This window comes from Anabas testudineus, chromosome 7 (genome assembly GCF_900324465.2).
Source record: "Anabas testudineus chromosome 7, fAnaTes1.2, whole genome shotgun sequence".
NCBI classification, from domain to species: Eukaryota; Metazoa; Chordata; class Actinopteri; order Anabantiformes; family Anabantidae; genus Anabas; species Anabas testudineus.
The window spans coordinates 5845010-5862022 of record NC_046616.1 but is presented as its reverse complement, the minus strand read 5'-3'; the positions used below and the strand labels follow the sequence as shown (position 1 = coordinate 5862022).

At 37.7% G+C, this 17013-nt stretch overlaps 1 protein-coding gene across 1 annotated transcript; it reads left to right on the top strand.

Moving 5' to 3' along the window:
- Positions 1-638: 638 nt before the first annotated feature.
- Positions 639-16910, top strand: calcrl2 (calcitonin receptor-like 2). The gene is made up of 13 exons (XM_026368762.1): positions 639-760; positions 9568-9625; positions 9809-9983; positions 11304-11411; positions 11636-11748; positions 12338-12429; positions 12596-12725; positions 12845-12998; positions 13787-13847; positions 14148-14214; positions 14358-14576; positions 15036-15077; positions 15175-16910. Exons 1-13 carry the CDS (start codon positions 711-713, stop codon positions 15466-15468), a joined length of 1563 nt encoding a protein of 520 aa, XP_026224547.1. The 5' UTR covers positions 639-710; the 3' UTR covers positions 15469-16910.
- The last annotated feature ends 103 nt before the right edge of the window (positions 16911-17013 follow it).

Here is a 17013-nt window from a genome sequence, read left to right as displayed (position 1 = left end):
TTGTGTTTTTATTTTTGATAAATCCTACTTTGAATTACTTGCAACTATTTTAATATTCTATTTATTAAAAATGCTTTAAATGACTGAATGAACAAATTAAACAAGTGCAGCAGATGGCGTTGTTGTGCTTTAGCGTAGAGGAGGCTGCTGCAGACCATCACTCTTCGCTGAGCGTATTGACCATGGTTGTATTATGAGAATGTATTGACAGCTCACTAAATTATCTTACATAATAATAATCCATTTCCTGTGTAAGATATAGCCAGTAACATCGAAATATGCTACTTTTTAAAAATGTTTTTTCTATGCAGTCTAGTTTTCTGCCATTATGTTCTGACAAAAAACTAAATTGTTTGACGTACATAGATTTTGTAATAATAAATATATATCTTAGTCTCTTGCTGCTAAAACCCAGAAAATAGTGGGCTACTGCAGTAGGCGTTGTACCAATAAAGATTACAAAAATGCATTACTAAAAATGTTAATTCAAATAGAAATAACTAATTCGTAAACAGAACTGCAAATTTGTAATTTTAAAAACATATTTAAAATAAAAATGAACGTCAAAGCAGTCGCTTTATTTTGAAAGTGGCAACAGGAAAATATGTATTTGGTTTTTGTGCCCTGCTTGACTCGTGTACAGTGGTTGGGGTTGGTCAGTGTTGACAGAAGGGCAACAGGAGACACTTCTCTGCACGGAACATGCAAGCATGGGAATATTTGGAGGAAAATTGTGTTTGACAGCTCTTTCACAGAAAAGGTAAGCCACAAGCCTCCGCTTCCAGATACCTGCAACAGTGCAGGCATGACTTTTAATTGATGCGGTTTTTATGGGGCTTCACTTGAATGTGACCGTGTGAAATGTGTCCATACAGCTCTGGGTGTAATGCTGCTGGAGCCATTTGAAAAGAAAATAGAAATGCAATAAATCAGAAAAGTTAGGAGACTTAAAAATATTGTCTGAAATGCAAGTGCGTTACAACATAAATCACTTTAATACCCAGCTAAATATTAAAGGGCTGTTCTCATCACCATAGAACATAACGAGATCCATCAGGTTTAACCATAAATGGCCTCACTTAGCTACAATACAAACTCCTATATCAGAATTAAAGGAATGTAACTGTGGTATTTTCCTGTATGTGGTTGTAAAATAGATCACTGAGGATAAATGCAGGTTGAGGGAAGGTCACACCCCGAGCTGGCTCATTGTCTGCTTCTACAGTTGCAATTCTTGGTAGCATATGAATAGAAATATAAGTAGAATTGAAGAGAATGATATTGTGATTATCTCTTAATGCAGCTGATGTCTAGTGGTGAGTAAATATAGGCAACATAGCAGTGATTTAGTAATTTACTTGAAGGTAACAGGGCTTCAGAGCTCTGCTCAGTGAATTTATAATCAGCTATAAAGTGATAGAGTAAAAAGTGAGTAAAGTACATTTACTCAAGCACTAAATGCAGTTTTAAACTTAAATCTATTCTTATTAAACTACATTTATCTGATAGATGCAACAATTAATTAATTTTTATAAATTAATAGAATACAATATTACATAGGATAAGCCATGCGATGAAAAGGTCTGTACAAAACTATGGTCTATACGGGGGTCCTTGTTACAGGTTTCATATGTCTCTGACTTAGCAGTTCCTCTACACATTTTACACGTTTTTTTAAAGTAAATGTTTGCAGGAAAATATCCAGCATTTCACTAATTACTAAGATTAGAGAAAAGTGCAACATATTTTTCAAAATGACAGACCTGATTTTATTTTTTCTTCCATGAATCATATCACACAACCTGTGAGATTTACCTTTATTCCAAATGTCGGTTGAGATATATTTTTATATAAACTAAATAAAACTAACAGTGCATTTACAAGATACAATATTTAGATGGTACAGATGGCTTAATATTAACCATCCCATAACGTTATGTTCTGTCTAAGTCCTCTACCAATCCAATTGGTAGAGGACCAGTCCTCTACTTTTACCAAGGTATGATTCTAAATACAGGATGTTTACTTGTAATTGAGTATTTCAATAATGTTGTATTAGTACTTGTCTGCAAACTGAAAACTACCAAATAAATGCTAAAACATATTACACAATTATATTTCTTACAAACCTGTTCTGTTTGATTTAAAACAAACATGGAACAATTACTCAACAGTTTCCATTTGACATAGATTTAAACAAAGTAGGATACCTGGAGATATAGATACACATATCCGTGTTGAACCTGTTCCCATTTGGCTGAATGTGCTGATGAATGCTTGGTTATTTTCCTATTTGCATTTCACCTTGGTGATTTTCATTCAGTTTTACATGCACATTAGTAATCACCAGTAAACGCTACAGACTTGCAGAAGTCACTCTTATTATTGAAGTAATTTCATTTCATTTGTTGTGTATGAACCACATGGACAAAGGAGACCTATGCATGTATTATTTTTATATATATGCTTGTACATTCTTTCATTGTCTATCTGTATAAGTAACACCCCCTTACATTACTCCTCAGCTTTGTACTTGTCTTTGGAAATTTGCAAGGAATCTTCATCAGCCGAGGCTATTTCCATCTTTGTTTTGCGTGTTTCTGTCTATACTTAGCTCAGTTTGAGTGGAGTGTTTTCAGGAATATCCTTAACCCCCTCCACATAGTGTTGCCAAGTTGTAATTCACTAACCTAAGACATCAATCTCAGAGCAGCTCTTTACTTGACTTTTGAATCCTGGACTGTACAGTTGACCATGCATTTGTTCGTGGGAAATATCCACCCCCACCCCACCAGTGTCCCAGTGCGTCTTTGACTGGAACAGTCTGCACTTGCCAGATAGTTATTAGTGTATTTATAGGTGTTTTGGCCTCTACTTTGGTCTCAACCCCCAGCTTGCTCTCTAGTGCTCCCCCCTTTTATGAAACGAACAAGCCAACAACCCCCCCTCCAAGTAGATGAAAAAAACTTGTGATTATTTTCGGCGCAGTGATAGATAGCTGACACGTCAGGGTGGTATACTGTATGTAAATAATAGCTGCAGAAGTTGTAGTATAAGTGGCAAAGATGTGGGAAATGCAAGAAGTTCATGTGTACTAATTCCATTTTGAACAATAGATGTGTGGCTGATCAAATGCTGTGTCTGTCAGCAGTTTTGGTGGAACAGATTGCATTTGGTTGAATAGAGGACATAAGAAGATGAGGGGTTAATGGTTGTGTCTGGGGTGCAATACTTTCTATGTTCTGTCCTACATATGCTGCAGGGACCAAAGATACAGGTAAAAAAAAGGCATCATGGCACAAGCCCAAGCTGGAGGAGCTATTTTAGGGTTCAGCTATAGGAAAATAACCAAGTCCATAATCACTCAAACACGGACAGCTCGGTTTCAGTAAATCCCACTTCTTGTAAGTGATTTACAGGATCAGACAGTGTGAAGAGTCCATTTTCCACAGAACTTAAGGTCACTCATGCTGATTTTTAAGATTAGGGACAGAAACTACAGAGACAGTGACAGAGCCCCAGAACCGAATGAGGGATGTGCCAAACTCTGAACAATGCAGATCAAGTAGCAGCCATGTTCTGTAAATTTCCTTAAACTTCATTCAAAACATTTGTTCTTTGAAGGCACAGTTCATCCCTTCTTATTCAGTTACCCCCAGCCTGCAGGGGGTAGCAAACCCTGTTTGACCCGTAATTGAACCTTCTCATGATTGCATAACAGGATCTTGTGTGTTGCTTGGTTTTTGGCCCTCACTGTGCATACTTGGTTAGCACGCAGTTGTGTGTTGAATTTCAAAGCAGCGGCTGACTGTGGAGATTCAGTATTTTCAGTATTAATGCTGAGTCAGTTACACATGAATCTAATGAAAAATGTTTGAGGAGAAATGTTTGAGAGATTTGTCACACAACTCAGAAGGTTGTGATATATCTCTTTCAGCTAATTGTTTTGAACGTTGCAGCTCATCATGATCTAATTTCCAGCAGTTTTGGCTACGAAAACCAACCATTTTAAGAAAGACGGTATAAGTGCTGTTATGACATAAATTGTTTTACATGCTGCTGTCAAAATATGATAAGAAAAAAGTAATTTTGCCACAAAATAAGAACGACTCTAAAGTGGTTTTAAACGCTAAAAATATTGTCTTTGCTATTTCATTAGGTTGACGGCTGTAAGATTAAAAAAAAAATTGTTTCTGTAATAATAAACTCCCATAAACTCCTTTCATATTGGCCTTGATTCTATCTGCTTCCCCATGAAAGTCCCTTGCATTTCCCTTTATATATAAGTAACAATGGCTTATTTTTAACCTGATGGACTGTTTAAAGGTGGAGAACAGAGAGAAGGGAGGAAGTGGTTGCTGGATGACAGAAGAAGACAATCACATCTTCCTAATCTTTCACCCTTCCTCCATCTTTCTTCACATACAGACACACATACACACGATCTCTCTGTGTCCCCTGCTGCTATACAAATAAGTAGGAATTGTGTGTTATGCAAACATGCATGGCATATTAACATGTGGTGTTAATGTTGTGAGCTAGAGCAGTTTAAAGCTACAATATGCAACTTTAACCAGTAGCATGGGATTTGGAGTCAGGCCACTCTGCTCTGTCCAGAGCTGAATCCCTTCTTTTTCTCATAAAGGATGGCTTTGATTTTGTTAGTGAGACTAAGCAGTTACGCCTCCTACAACATTTTTTAAATTTAGTTATCTCAAAAGAACACAATGTTAGTGTAAAATTATATTTCCTCTTTTCTTGTTGACAGCAGAATTCCAGTCAGTTGTTTGTGCTTAAGGCTGTGCATCATTCGTCAAGCGTCTGGATTTTCCTTAATTAAGTGCAATACTTACTACCCAAAAACAACTGCATCTAATTAGTGTATAATGTGACATTTAAACACTATTTCCCTGCAGCTAATATCAAATATTCCAGTATGCAAAATAGCAACCCTGTGAATGGTAATGATTCTACAATTGAAAAACAAACATTAATCCTGTAAATTTAGTTTTAAAGAAATTCTGCTGCTCATACGTGAGGCAATAAAAACTTCTGGGGTCAGGACAAAATCCTGTTTTACGTCACAGCAGCATCTGTAGTCCATTTCCTGGGGTGCAAGGGCCAATAAACCTAAATCGGGTTCAGAAAAACAACAATATTTGGTTTTCCCATCATTCGATCTTATGACACACAACCCCATGAGAGAAGCATGAATCTGGGATCAAGAACCCCATCGTTTAAACAATGACATATTTCTACACTAAGTGTCCGTCTTACGCATGTTTCCATTCTGGTGCATACAGAACAAATATGACATGAGATATACAAACAAACTATGATCCAACCACCTCAGTTTCCTCATGAGACCAGAGTGCATTAAGGCTATGAGTCATGCTTTCTGTCGCTCACATTTCCCCACTGGAAGTCTCCTGCTATTTATTATTTTATTTATTTTTATAGCTACTGTTTTCCAACCTAAACATACTGTACTGTTCACCTCCTAAATAAAAACCTACAGCTGATTATCAATAAAGATTGGTGACCTTTAAACACTGGAATAAGATGAAAGGGTGGACAAAGCAACGATTTCATAAACATGACATTTCTGATTTATTTACATTGTTCTCCTACTAGTTGTAACAGACAAGGTGTGTCCAGTGTGTTGGGATGAGTTATTAATAAATCATTAGTTTTTCATGAACATGAACATATCATGGACACAAATGTCCGACCTCTCAGCTAGAACAGATTGTACTGGTAAAAGAAACTAATTGAAACCACAAGTGGTAAGAGATTTATTTTTTTATTTTACTTGTTTAATGTGTTACTCTGAGGAATGGATTTGTCTGCGTCCCTGATACTGGTGATGCTGGCATGTTAACTGGTATGGTGCACCTATTCATCCCCTCCAGAGACAATATGCGGCAGAAACTTTCTCCTTCAGCATGATCATCCACCGAACCTCACACCGACGACTGATTTTGTATCCCCAAATTTCAAGGAGTTTGAGTCCAGCTTCCAAAACGGGGAATACACTGACACACAAATAAACTAAACCATGTAAACAGGGCAGGAGAGGGGGTGTGCGCCAGCAAGCAAGACGGCAGCCTTTGTCGCACATTTCCCTGCCTTCTGACATCTTTGGGGAACAGGTTGTGCAGACTTTCTAGCACTGCAAAGCTAGAACAGGTCCTGGTCCTGATGCCTGATGATCAACAGCCTAACTCTGAGGAACTGTGCCGGGCAGCTTGGTCATATTCTGACATACACTTTCAATTTGTCCCTCATCCAGCAAAGTGTGCCAACTGTGTGGAAATGTTTGACTGTGGTCCCTATTGCTAAGCTCTCCTACCCCAGGTCAATGATTGGTTATAGGTCTAGCATTAGCAATAGTAGCATTAACCTCACTGGTTAGGAAACCTTTTGAGAAATTAATAAGAAAGGTCATATTAAGCCACACAGGCCCCTTTTTAGACACAATAGAACCAATAGGGGAGTGCAGGATGCCAACATAACACTCCTTAACTACATCTATAAACACCTGGAGAGGAGCGGAAATCATGCATGACTGTTGTTTGTGGATTTCCCATAAGGATTTAACACCACCCAGCCTCACCTGATGGTAAAAAAAACAGTTTGGTTTGGACAGAAAAGTTGTTGGCTGGTTCTTAGACTTTTTAAAGAGAGTCAGACCAGACCACAGTATCAACTGGTTCACCACAGGGCTGTGTTCTCTGTCTTCTCTTATACATCTTATACACAAATGACTCTAGGTTTGAAAATGGTAAAAAGTTGTTGATTGATTAATGAATGAATTCATGTTTTTTTTATTAATGGTAGTAAATTAGTACAAAGTAAAGGTTATTGTTGATGGCTTTCTTCTGTGTTCTCTGGTGTGATTTTGAGTTTGAGTGTACTACATGGCGTACACCGAGCCCAGTTTTGTTTCTGCAGCTGTTTCCAGACATGCAAACTAAGCATTCCAGTTTGACAATGTCTGCTCTCAGACATCTAAACATCAAACTGGAGAAAGAAACAAGGATTCCTTTAAAGGAACATGCTGAGCTATTGGAAGATGTATCAGCCAACATAGAAATGAAGAATTTGTCATGCATTCATTGTAATTGATAGTGGTGCTCTTTATACTTAAAGATACAGGACGTAACTTTTTAAACACATGTATCTACTAAAAATATGTTTTAATCTTTATTGGGAGGTGTCTGTGAACAAGTATACTCATTCCTACCAAAGGCATGTAAGGCTCAGTAATTTTCTACAAACGGGGCACTGACGTTTTTCCGAACATGTTAGTCATATAGCACTGTTGTCAATATGTTTTTTATTAACATAATGAGCCTATGTTATATTATATTTAACATTTGCTTTATTTTACTGACATTTAAAGCTGTGTTTTGTGATTTATGAGTGAGTGTACTTTTTTTTTTAAAATAATAATCATTTTGACAATGTCTGATGATCTCTATGACCTTTAGGTGATGATCATATAAAAAGATAACGACTAAGAGACAGGGCCTTTCAGTTTGTGTGGTTACCAGACAACAAAGACCACCCAAAGTGCTTGGCTACAGTTCACAGATTGTATGTTGGTATCAATGGCATACAGCGAGCATGCCAAGGTATTATAATACTGTATGTGAGTGTGCGTGTCCTTGGATTTACAATGCCCTGATTGGGAACAAAACATTGCTAGAGGCAACTGTGTACATAAGACATAGAAAGAAAGGCATTAATTATTCTTATTGAATGGAAATGTAATTATAAGTTAATGTCTGCTTGTGGGTTTTTGGGAGTGTTTCTGTATACTGTTGTTACAGAAGCTAAAACTCCAGTACTATGTACTCTGAACTGGTTAAAATAGTACTGTAATGTGAGGGGACAGCAGCAAAGATGGGAACACATTTGCAGAAATCTGTATTTTCCATTATCTTAGGTCTTTCTTTTACATTATTAAATACAATATACTATACTGTGTGCAATAATTTACAAAGCAAAGAGACAAAGAGACTAAAAAGATAAATAATGTTTGCAATCTGTCACATCACTGTTACTAAGCATAACAGCAACACTGTCAATTCATTAATCTGTCATTTTTATTATGTAGTTGTTAAAACGTTTGTGTTAGACTTTCCCTTCCTCCACAGTGAATAATAAATGGTGGAGAATGGTCTTTTTTTAAGGGAGGCTTCCAGCGATTTGAATCCCCAGAATAAACACTAAAATGCCGTTTACAGAATTCAGAGCTAGCTATAAACATACTGTGGATGAACATTAGATCTTAGCGGAGTTAAAAAGACCAAAACCTTTTGAGGCAGTGAAGGAAGCTGCAGCACCAGTCGAGTGTTGGAGGAATATTTTGACATTTTGGGAAATAATGATTGTTTGTCTTTTGGCAGAGAGTTTGATGGGAAGATTGATTGCAGCTAGCCTTTGCTGTGTCCAGGCTGGAGAACATGACAAACCCCATCAAACAGCATCATAGTATACCTAGATTGTTTAGTACATAGAACAATGAAAGTGTAGAAAAACGTGTTACTTTATATGCAACATGTTAATAGGAATGATTTAGAGAATCTGTTGTGCAGATCACTCATGTAGACTTAAACACTGATGCATAGAAGGTAAACAGGCTACTGACCTTCTCATCTTGGTAAGATGTTAAAGAGCAGCATTAATTTCTTGTACTGCGTGCTGATAGTTGGTGATAAATTAACATGCACTGGGAAGAATACAAAACTCTCAGTACCATTTCTCTAAAAAATAAAAGGATTTGAATTTGTTTCTGCGATCCAAAGTAAACATTGCCAAACCCTCAGACCCCTGACACACAACATTTCTTTGTCTTTTATATTGCAGCATTTCTCTTTCACGTCAAAATGTTTTCATTACTCTGCTCTCAAAGAAGAATTTGTTTGGCACAAATTTGAACTGTAACAACTCCATAAATGTAATATTCAAGGCCATGATAAAAAATAAATGTAATTATTTTTTTCAGTAATTCTACAGTTTTTAGACAGATAAGCAGCTGGATCAATAAAGCTCATCAATTCTTTTCAAAGAGGCACTTTTTGTTGCGTCTGTTGCTTTTTGAGACTCTCTGGTTGTATTTCACTCAGTTTTTCCCCTAATGCTGAGTATTCCTTCGACCCTTTGACCCTCATTAAAGAGGAAACACTGAAGGGAACTTGCTGCTCTTTGCCTTAAAAATAATAATAAACACACATCTGTTTCTCTGACCCTGAGTGGACAGTGGAGAGTAATGACTGCTGGAGAATGAACTTCCTGTTGTGATAGATGAGAAAATGCACACTGTAAATAAACACTCATGAGGATGCTTATAAAACCCTACAGTCATATTAAAACTACAACTGTAATATGTTGTTCATGTGTGTTGATACATTCCCAAGCTGTTTATTATACTTTATATCCACAGATCACACTTTAACAGCTCCTTCTTCTTCACATGCACAGCAACCGCACATAATTGCTTCTGAATTGTTAGAAAAACCAATTAAAACTGGAGTGTCTTTGTTCCTGTTTCCCTTTCAGAGACATGTGGAGGACCCTGGTATTCTCAATGGTGGTTGCGCAGGTGCTGGGCACAAATGTGAGTACAATCTGTGTATGTCTGTAGATGCATGGCCTTTCTTCTTTTCACACTTTAATTGGTGTAAGGTGTATCTAATGTAATTCACTAATTGAGTCTTACGAGAACAAAGTTGTACGAGGCATAGGTCTTTGTAAACTGTAATATCTTTAAGATGTCTATCTATATGACTACACTACCCAGGTGTCCCAGTCTAATGATGAGGGGTCCGTAGAGGCTGTTGAGTATGGCATGAATGGGCCGCAGGAGAATTTCAGCGACATGTCCGCCGTACTGAGAGGATCCAGAAAGCAGATCCTTGCTGCTCAGTTTGAGTGTTACCTCAAGATAATCAATGAGCCGCAACATATAGAGGAAGGTAAAAAGACTTTTTAGAAGAAAACTGTTTTATTTGTTCACAGTATAACTGATAACAGCACTTACATTTTCCCAATGCTATTAACGTCTTCTGTTTCTGGCAGATGGCGGATAAAAGTTCATCACAAATTTTACATCCAAGTTGCAGAATAATCACATTCTGAACTGAAAACTATGAGTAAAATATTAATTATTAATCCTTTGTATTTTGTAAATACTGAGCTACAGCGATTTTGGAGATTTTAATATGCAGTAAAGGTTGTGTTTGCTGTTCACAGTAAAACTGTTTTCAGTATGTGCACACACACTAAGAGAGAAAGAGAAAGAGAGGAAGTGAGTCTGAAAGAAAGGAAATTTGTCCTTTATCTCTTTCCTAGTGCCTGTTACTCCCCCTCAGTGCTTTACTGCTTTTGAAATGTTATTTTGCGCTCCATTTCCCCAACATGCCACTGTGCAGCCTGGTTTCCTGGTTTCCGTCCATTGTTGAGCATCTTTGTGCGCACAGACAAATAGTTTATATAAGCATAACACATCTTGTTGATTACATTTATATGATTCATCCTGCCTGTCTGGTGTTCATTCAAATGCACAAAGTTCCCTAACTTTGTGATTCTGTGTTGACATGTGAGCATTAACAGCACAGACTCATTACATACTGTAGCTTGGAAAACATGTATGAAGTGATAAATTACAGTAAACTTCAATCTGAAGTCCAAACTTGTTATTTCTTTGTATTGTATAGTAAATAAATGGAAAAGTCTTCAATGGCCTTAAAAGTTTAATGACACCAGCTAAAATAATTCTGGATATTAATCTATTTTCTACATTAAATAATAATATAAAACAATGTGTTTATGTAGTATGTGTATAGGAAAATACGAATGGACATACTTTAAACATTTATGTCTTTGGACAGTGGGTTGAAGCTATAGTCCGACCCATGGATTCTAATCCGGGTCCCTCTCGATGTGAGGCGACAGTGTTTGAACAGAGAAACAGCATCACCACATTCAAACTTGAACAAAATAACCACACAATGTTAATCAGTGTCTCACTTGTGCATACATCACTTTAGATTTGGAAAAAAGTTACACAGAACTTGTTAGGGATTGTAGGTGACTAATCAGCTCTGTATGAAAAGGCTCAGCATTACGAGGGTAATTTAAAAAGCCCTAGCAAACGCTAGAAAACTTCATAATTTAAAATGATTGTTTGTGCTATTATTGTCACACACAGAAATACTGTATGGATCTCTCCTGTTACACTTATAATATCTGAAAGCCCTTCAAGTTCAGACTTGTGTCTATGCTGCCCTCTGTAGGTCCGTACTGTAACCGTACGTGGGATGGCTGGCTGTGCTGGGGGGATTCAGTTCCAGGAACTGCCACGCAGATGTGCCCTGATTACTTTCACGACTTTGACTCTTCTGGTGAGGCATTAACATGTGTGCACATGCAGACAAACCTGTGCTTGTTTGACATTTTCGTTTCACTTGCAGGGTAAAAAGAGAAGTCAGTATATCTGCTGATCCAGAAACATATGCACATAATAGTTAACGAATAATAATACTTTTTCATGTCTTTGTGGCACCTGACGTCCCCTAAATTAAATCATAAAACATGTTTGTGTAAATTATAACATTGTTTTCTACAGAGAAAGTTACCAAAGTATGTAATCCTGATGGCCTGTGGTTCCACCACCCAGAAAGCAAGCGCATCTGGACTAACTACACCGAGTGTCAGGCCCATACTAAACAAAAGCTCAAGGTAAAGCACAATGCGATTTCTAAGGTTTAAGTATGCTTGTATACATTTTTCAGTCTCCTTGTCACCAAAAAATAAAGCCGTTAGTTCTCTTTCAAGCTGACAGATGCATAGTAACCATGAGACTTTAAATAATTCCTTCAAGTAGAATTTAACATAACTTAATACTACTTTTAACAACATTGGATGATTCGCACCAAACCCAATAGTGTGAGCTTAAGAATTGAACAGTGCACCTTTTTTGGCATGCTGTGAAAATGTAATCTAACCTGACTATAGGAAACAACACCAGAAGGGTTTATAACGGAGGCTGATATCTGATAGTCTAACTTGCACATGCTTGGACAGCTGAGTATGACAACAGGAACTGAGGAAAACTGGAAACAGTAAATTAAACTGTGCTGTAGCTAACAAGCTGGGCGCGCTGTTCTCAGCCTAAGTTCTACTGCAGCAAGTCAAATCGAATCCAAACTGTTAACAAAGCGGATCGAGTGGCACACTCTAAAGAGACTGTGCTTTCTTGTGCTAATTCACATCTTGAACTTAAAGTATGACCATTCTTTCTAAGTGGTGAGTTTATCACTGTTCACAGTTTGCCATCACTATCTACTACCTGGCCATGGTGGGTCACAGTCTGTCTATTGTCTCCCTGATCATCTGTCTGATCATCTTCTCCTACTTCAAGTGAGTCAAGTTTTTTTCCTAGACACACACACATATATATATATATATATATATATATTTCCCACTTTCTGTGATGGACTTACTGTCCTGTCATAATTTTTTCTTGTGTAAGATGGCTTGAAAAATGGTATAAGGTGCTCCTTATCTCTCTCTCCCTATCTTTTAGGAGTCTTAGCTGCCAGAGAATCTCCCTGCACAAGAACATGTTCCTCTCCTTCATCTTCAACTCCATTGTTACAATAATGTGGCTCTCACTCACAATGGTCAACAATGAAACCACGTCTGCCAGCAACTCTGTGAGCCTCCGAGTTATACTTCGTCTCGTTACATGAAAGAGTTTCTGTTCAGTGAATAAAAATGTCTTAATGAGCCTCATTATGGTGTTTTTTATTAGTCTTTTTTTCCTGTCTGCCAGGTGAGCTGTAAGATTCTGTCTGCGCTGAGTCAATATACATCCACTTCCAACTATTTCTGGATGCTATGTGAGGGCATATACCTCCACACGCTCATCATAGTCGCTGTATTTGTTGGGGAGCAACAGCTCTTCTGGTACTACGTCTTGGGATGGGGTGAGTCAGGAGGATCTGACATTTCACTCTTAGTTTAAACTCTTTTCTTGTGGTGTCATTATATAACACTGATGTCTAATAAATAGGAATGTAATGCATTAATAAACTAATTAACAGCTACATTTTGTAGGGGGAAATGTTTTAGCCATGTCTTCTTTAGTGAGCAAATGCAAAAGTGCAGCTTTGAAGGCTAGATGTGCCTGTGCTTAGATAAGTGGGCTTTTCATGAAAGACTCTCGTCCAAGCTTTCAGTTGGCTTGTCAGTGAAGCCGCATTCAACCAGCTCTTGTGCTTTAGTAATGGATTCCTTTATGCCTCTCAAAAGCTGGCATCTTTTGATATTTATATGGGATGGCTTTCCTATTATGAGGCATAGGTGGCATGGCAGGATGTCCTACATTTAACACCCTGTTACTGAACTTGTTCATTATATGACTTTTTAGATCTTCTAGTGTTTTTTCGTTCATAGTTAACATATGATGTGAGTAATTCACTCTCATGTCTGTACAAACAGACACTAGCTTGTTTAGATTAGTGTAAAGACTGCAAACAGTCAACCTGGTTCTGTCTAAACAGAATAAATACTATATGGTATAGTCACTAATTATGGTCACTAATTAGCACATTGTTTCTGTTCAGTCATTTTATAGAAGGTAATGAATGAATGGCCCAGGTACTGGTAGGTTGACCACATGGTGGATTTAATGATGTGACTGATCATTGTGTGTTTTAAAATTGTAAAGATTAGGCAATTCTGTCTGATTCTGTGTTCTTTTCTTTATTCTAAGGGTTTCCCATTGTTCCTGCTGTCACATATGCTGTGGCTCGTGGGCTCTACTTCAACGACAGGTAAGAAGTTGCTACCAAGATAATTATCGTTATTGTACTGAAGCTTAAGTTCAGATAAAAACAACTTGTGGCTTCTAGTAACTACACACTGGGGTTTCTCCCTCTCATCATTCCTCCAACCTTCTTTAACTCTGTTTGATCACTGAGGCTGGGAGAAATCAAAAGATATTGATTTCCCTCATCAGTGATGATCACCGCGCTAGTGATGAATGGTTTTCACCAACCCCCTGGTCTTTTTATGGAGCTGCACTGGTGAAGGATCACTGAAATGGGGTCTTGCTCTTTTTTTGTTGGTTGCAGGTGTTGGATCAGTTCAAAAACCTTTCTGCTCTACATCACCCATGGGCCCATTCAACTTGCACTGCTTGTGAGTAATGGTTGTAGTTTCCTTTACTTAAGAACAGATCCAATCAGCCACAGTGTCTCATTTGAAGGTGTTGTTACAGCGCCACCATCCGAGCAGTCATTTGAATTCTTTAGATATCTTCCTTTGAATTTTCATCTGTCCAGGTGAACCTCTTCTTTCTCCTCAACATCGTCCGAGTTCTGATCACCAAGCTGAGGGAGACCCACTGCGCTGAGTCCATGGCCTACATGAAAGCAGTCAGAGCCACCCTCATCCTCATCCCACTGCTGGGAGCCCAGTTCATCCTTCTCCCCTTGGAGCCACAGGGACACATCAGCCACAGCATCTATGAATTCTTTATGAACATCTTTGTCCACTTCCAGGTGAAGTTAACAATAAACTGCACATGAGTTTAAAGCTAGTTGAAGCTTTTTAAACTTTTTCTCATGAAAATAACATTTTACATTTTTCTGCTCCAAAAACAGCTGTTGTTTGGTAAAAAGGTTGTTTGTGGTTTGTTGATAAGTGCCATTAAACCCATTTTCATTAGACAACAACTTCAAAGTAAAGAGCATTTTCATTTTCAGTTACACACAAAGAATAACAGAGCCACTGTTTGCACTTACATTTGAATAAACAAGTGCTATTTGACGTCTTGCTTTCGAAAAGTGGACGTTTAGCAACCAGACAGAAGCTATACCAAGTCCATGGTTCAGGTTTTTAAAATCTGATTTACTATTACATCATACTTACAGGATAGTCTCTTTTACACCTCTTTCTGTATTCATACATATATATATTAAATTAATATAATATATTAATTCTCTTTCATTACTTTGCAGGGACTGCTTGTGGCAATTATACTCTGTATCTGCAATGCTGAGGTACATAAGAACTGTCATTCTGTATTGAACTACTTTAAAATATTGTGTGTGTCTATACAAGGTGTAGTGTCAGTTTAAAACTATTTCAACTCTCCAGGCCCAAACAGCAGTGCGGAGGAAGTGGGCTCAGTGGAAATCTGCATGGGGTAAAACCGGCTGGGGACATGCACCCGTCACCAACAACCACTTCAACTATCACACCAACTCTTCCATCACCGAAACGAGCCGCATGACCATTAGCTTGGAGCAACCCGCTTCACCAACTTCTGATCCGAGTGAAAACCTCTTGTCCACAGTGAAGCATAATGTCAATGGACAGCAAAATAACAGCAGCACATGCAAAAACGGGGAGGTGACCATGCTCAACAAGATGGAGGACACTGACATCTGACTGGTCGCTGTGCCAAACACACATATTCACTTACACATAGATGCAGAAAGACAGACGAGATGGTGCAGGTGAGCCTTCAAAATAAAGAGTGGAACTGATTTCACTGTGTGTCTGGACTCGTGTGTACATGTGTACATGTATTCTATTTCTGGAATTAAATCCACTTATGTACTTTAATGTATATCCTTTATTGTTTGTTTCCATATTTTTCATGCATTTTCTGTTAGAAGCCATTTTGATATCTCAAGTGCAAAGTTTATTTTCATTATGTTTGGTTTTATAACAATGATTATTATGGCAAATAAAGAGACTTCACTTGAACGTGGAATGTACTAGGTTGAAAGGGCTTCAGACGTTCATAGTTCACGAACACTGTTCATGCTTAGTAGGAAATAGCATAACAGCAGTTGCCTGATCTGGAACTAGATTATTTCCTGAACACTGGTTACAATTCTTATGATTCAGACTGGGTGCTGAGCTATGAGTGCAGGAGAATTACTAGTGTGCAGATAATGGACCTTTGGAGTGAGGCTATAATTTCACTTCTGCTGAATTTTCATCAAGCTGAGAGTTGGGCACTTTCAGGAAAAACACTCTTACTGCACTCTGACAAACAGTATAGTGTGTGGAATAGTGTAGAGTTTGTTCATTTCCAGTGTCTTCATTTTATATAATAGTACATCTTAGTCAGATATAAGGCTACATATACTAAAAAAGGAGAAATTAGCATGAGAAAGGGCTACACATTTACTTCCATTTTGAAAAGCTTATGTAATAAATACGGCTTTTGCAGCAATAAGATTGTGCCAAGTTAATGTACACATTGGAAGCAACACAATTATTTTACTGATATTTTACATTGTTATTGCTTGAATTAATTGAAGAATGTACATATGATCCGCTAATAGTGTTTCTGTTGCTTTGTAAAGTTATATATTATCATGGATGTGGTTGTTTTGTTGTATTATTGATTCAATATGCTTTTTTTCTAATGCACAAATATACTTTACTGCCACTTGACTCGTGTAATTGCTTTTCTACTGCACTTGTACCATGCTGTATGTACACTGGCAGGCTACAGTACCTGTACTTTTACAGTTTCCAGTCTTATGCTTGAAAGTGAGCTAGCAGCAAATGTGTTTTGGTGTTCTTCCAGGACGCATTTACACGGAGCTTACTGGGACTACAAATGTTCCAGTGTGGATACAGCCAGGTACACCGATCCGCGGGGAATAAACCACAATCGTGTATGTGATTCTCAACTTGTTCTGCACAGGCCAAAGCTTCCCAGCAGAGAAACAGCTGTCACTGACATATTTTTTAAACAAATCCAGGAACATTCCTATAAATAATCAAAAGACTGTTCGATTCAAGTACATCACTGTAAATATATTTTTTCGATACTGCCATTTCTGTGTGGAAATAAAGTTGTCTGCACCTCATAGTGAGATTATTTTAACTGCACCACAGTATAATAATCGATATTTACGAGAGGTGATAAATAACATTATTACAGTATTCTACTGCACTTGAGTAAAGGTACTA

What these genes read in the sequence shown, in the direction of transcription:
- calcrl2 (XM_026368762.1), top strand. Translation starts at nt 711, where the DNA reads ATGGGAATATTTGGAGGAAAATTGTGTTTGACAGCTCTTTCACAGAAA. An exon ending in ATACTAAACAAAAGCTCAAG is followed by an intron (nt 11,749 to 12,337) that starts GTAAAGCACAAT and finishes CACTGTTCACAG; the next exon opens with TTTGCCATCACTATCTACTA. An exon ending in TCTGTATCTGCAATGCTGAG is followed by an intron (nt 15,078 to 15,174) that starts GTACATAAGAAC and finishes TCAACTCTCCAG; the next exon opens with GCCCAAACAGCAGTGCGGAG.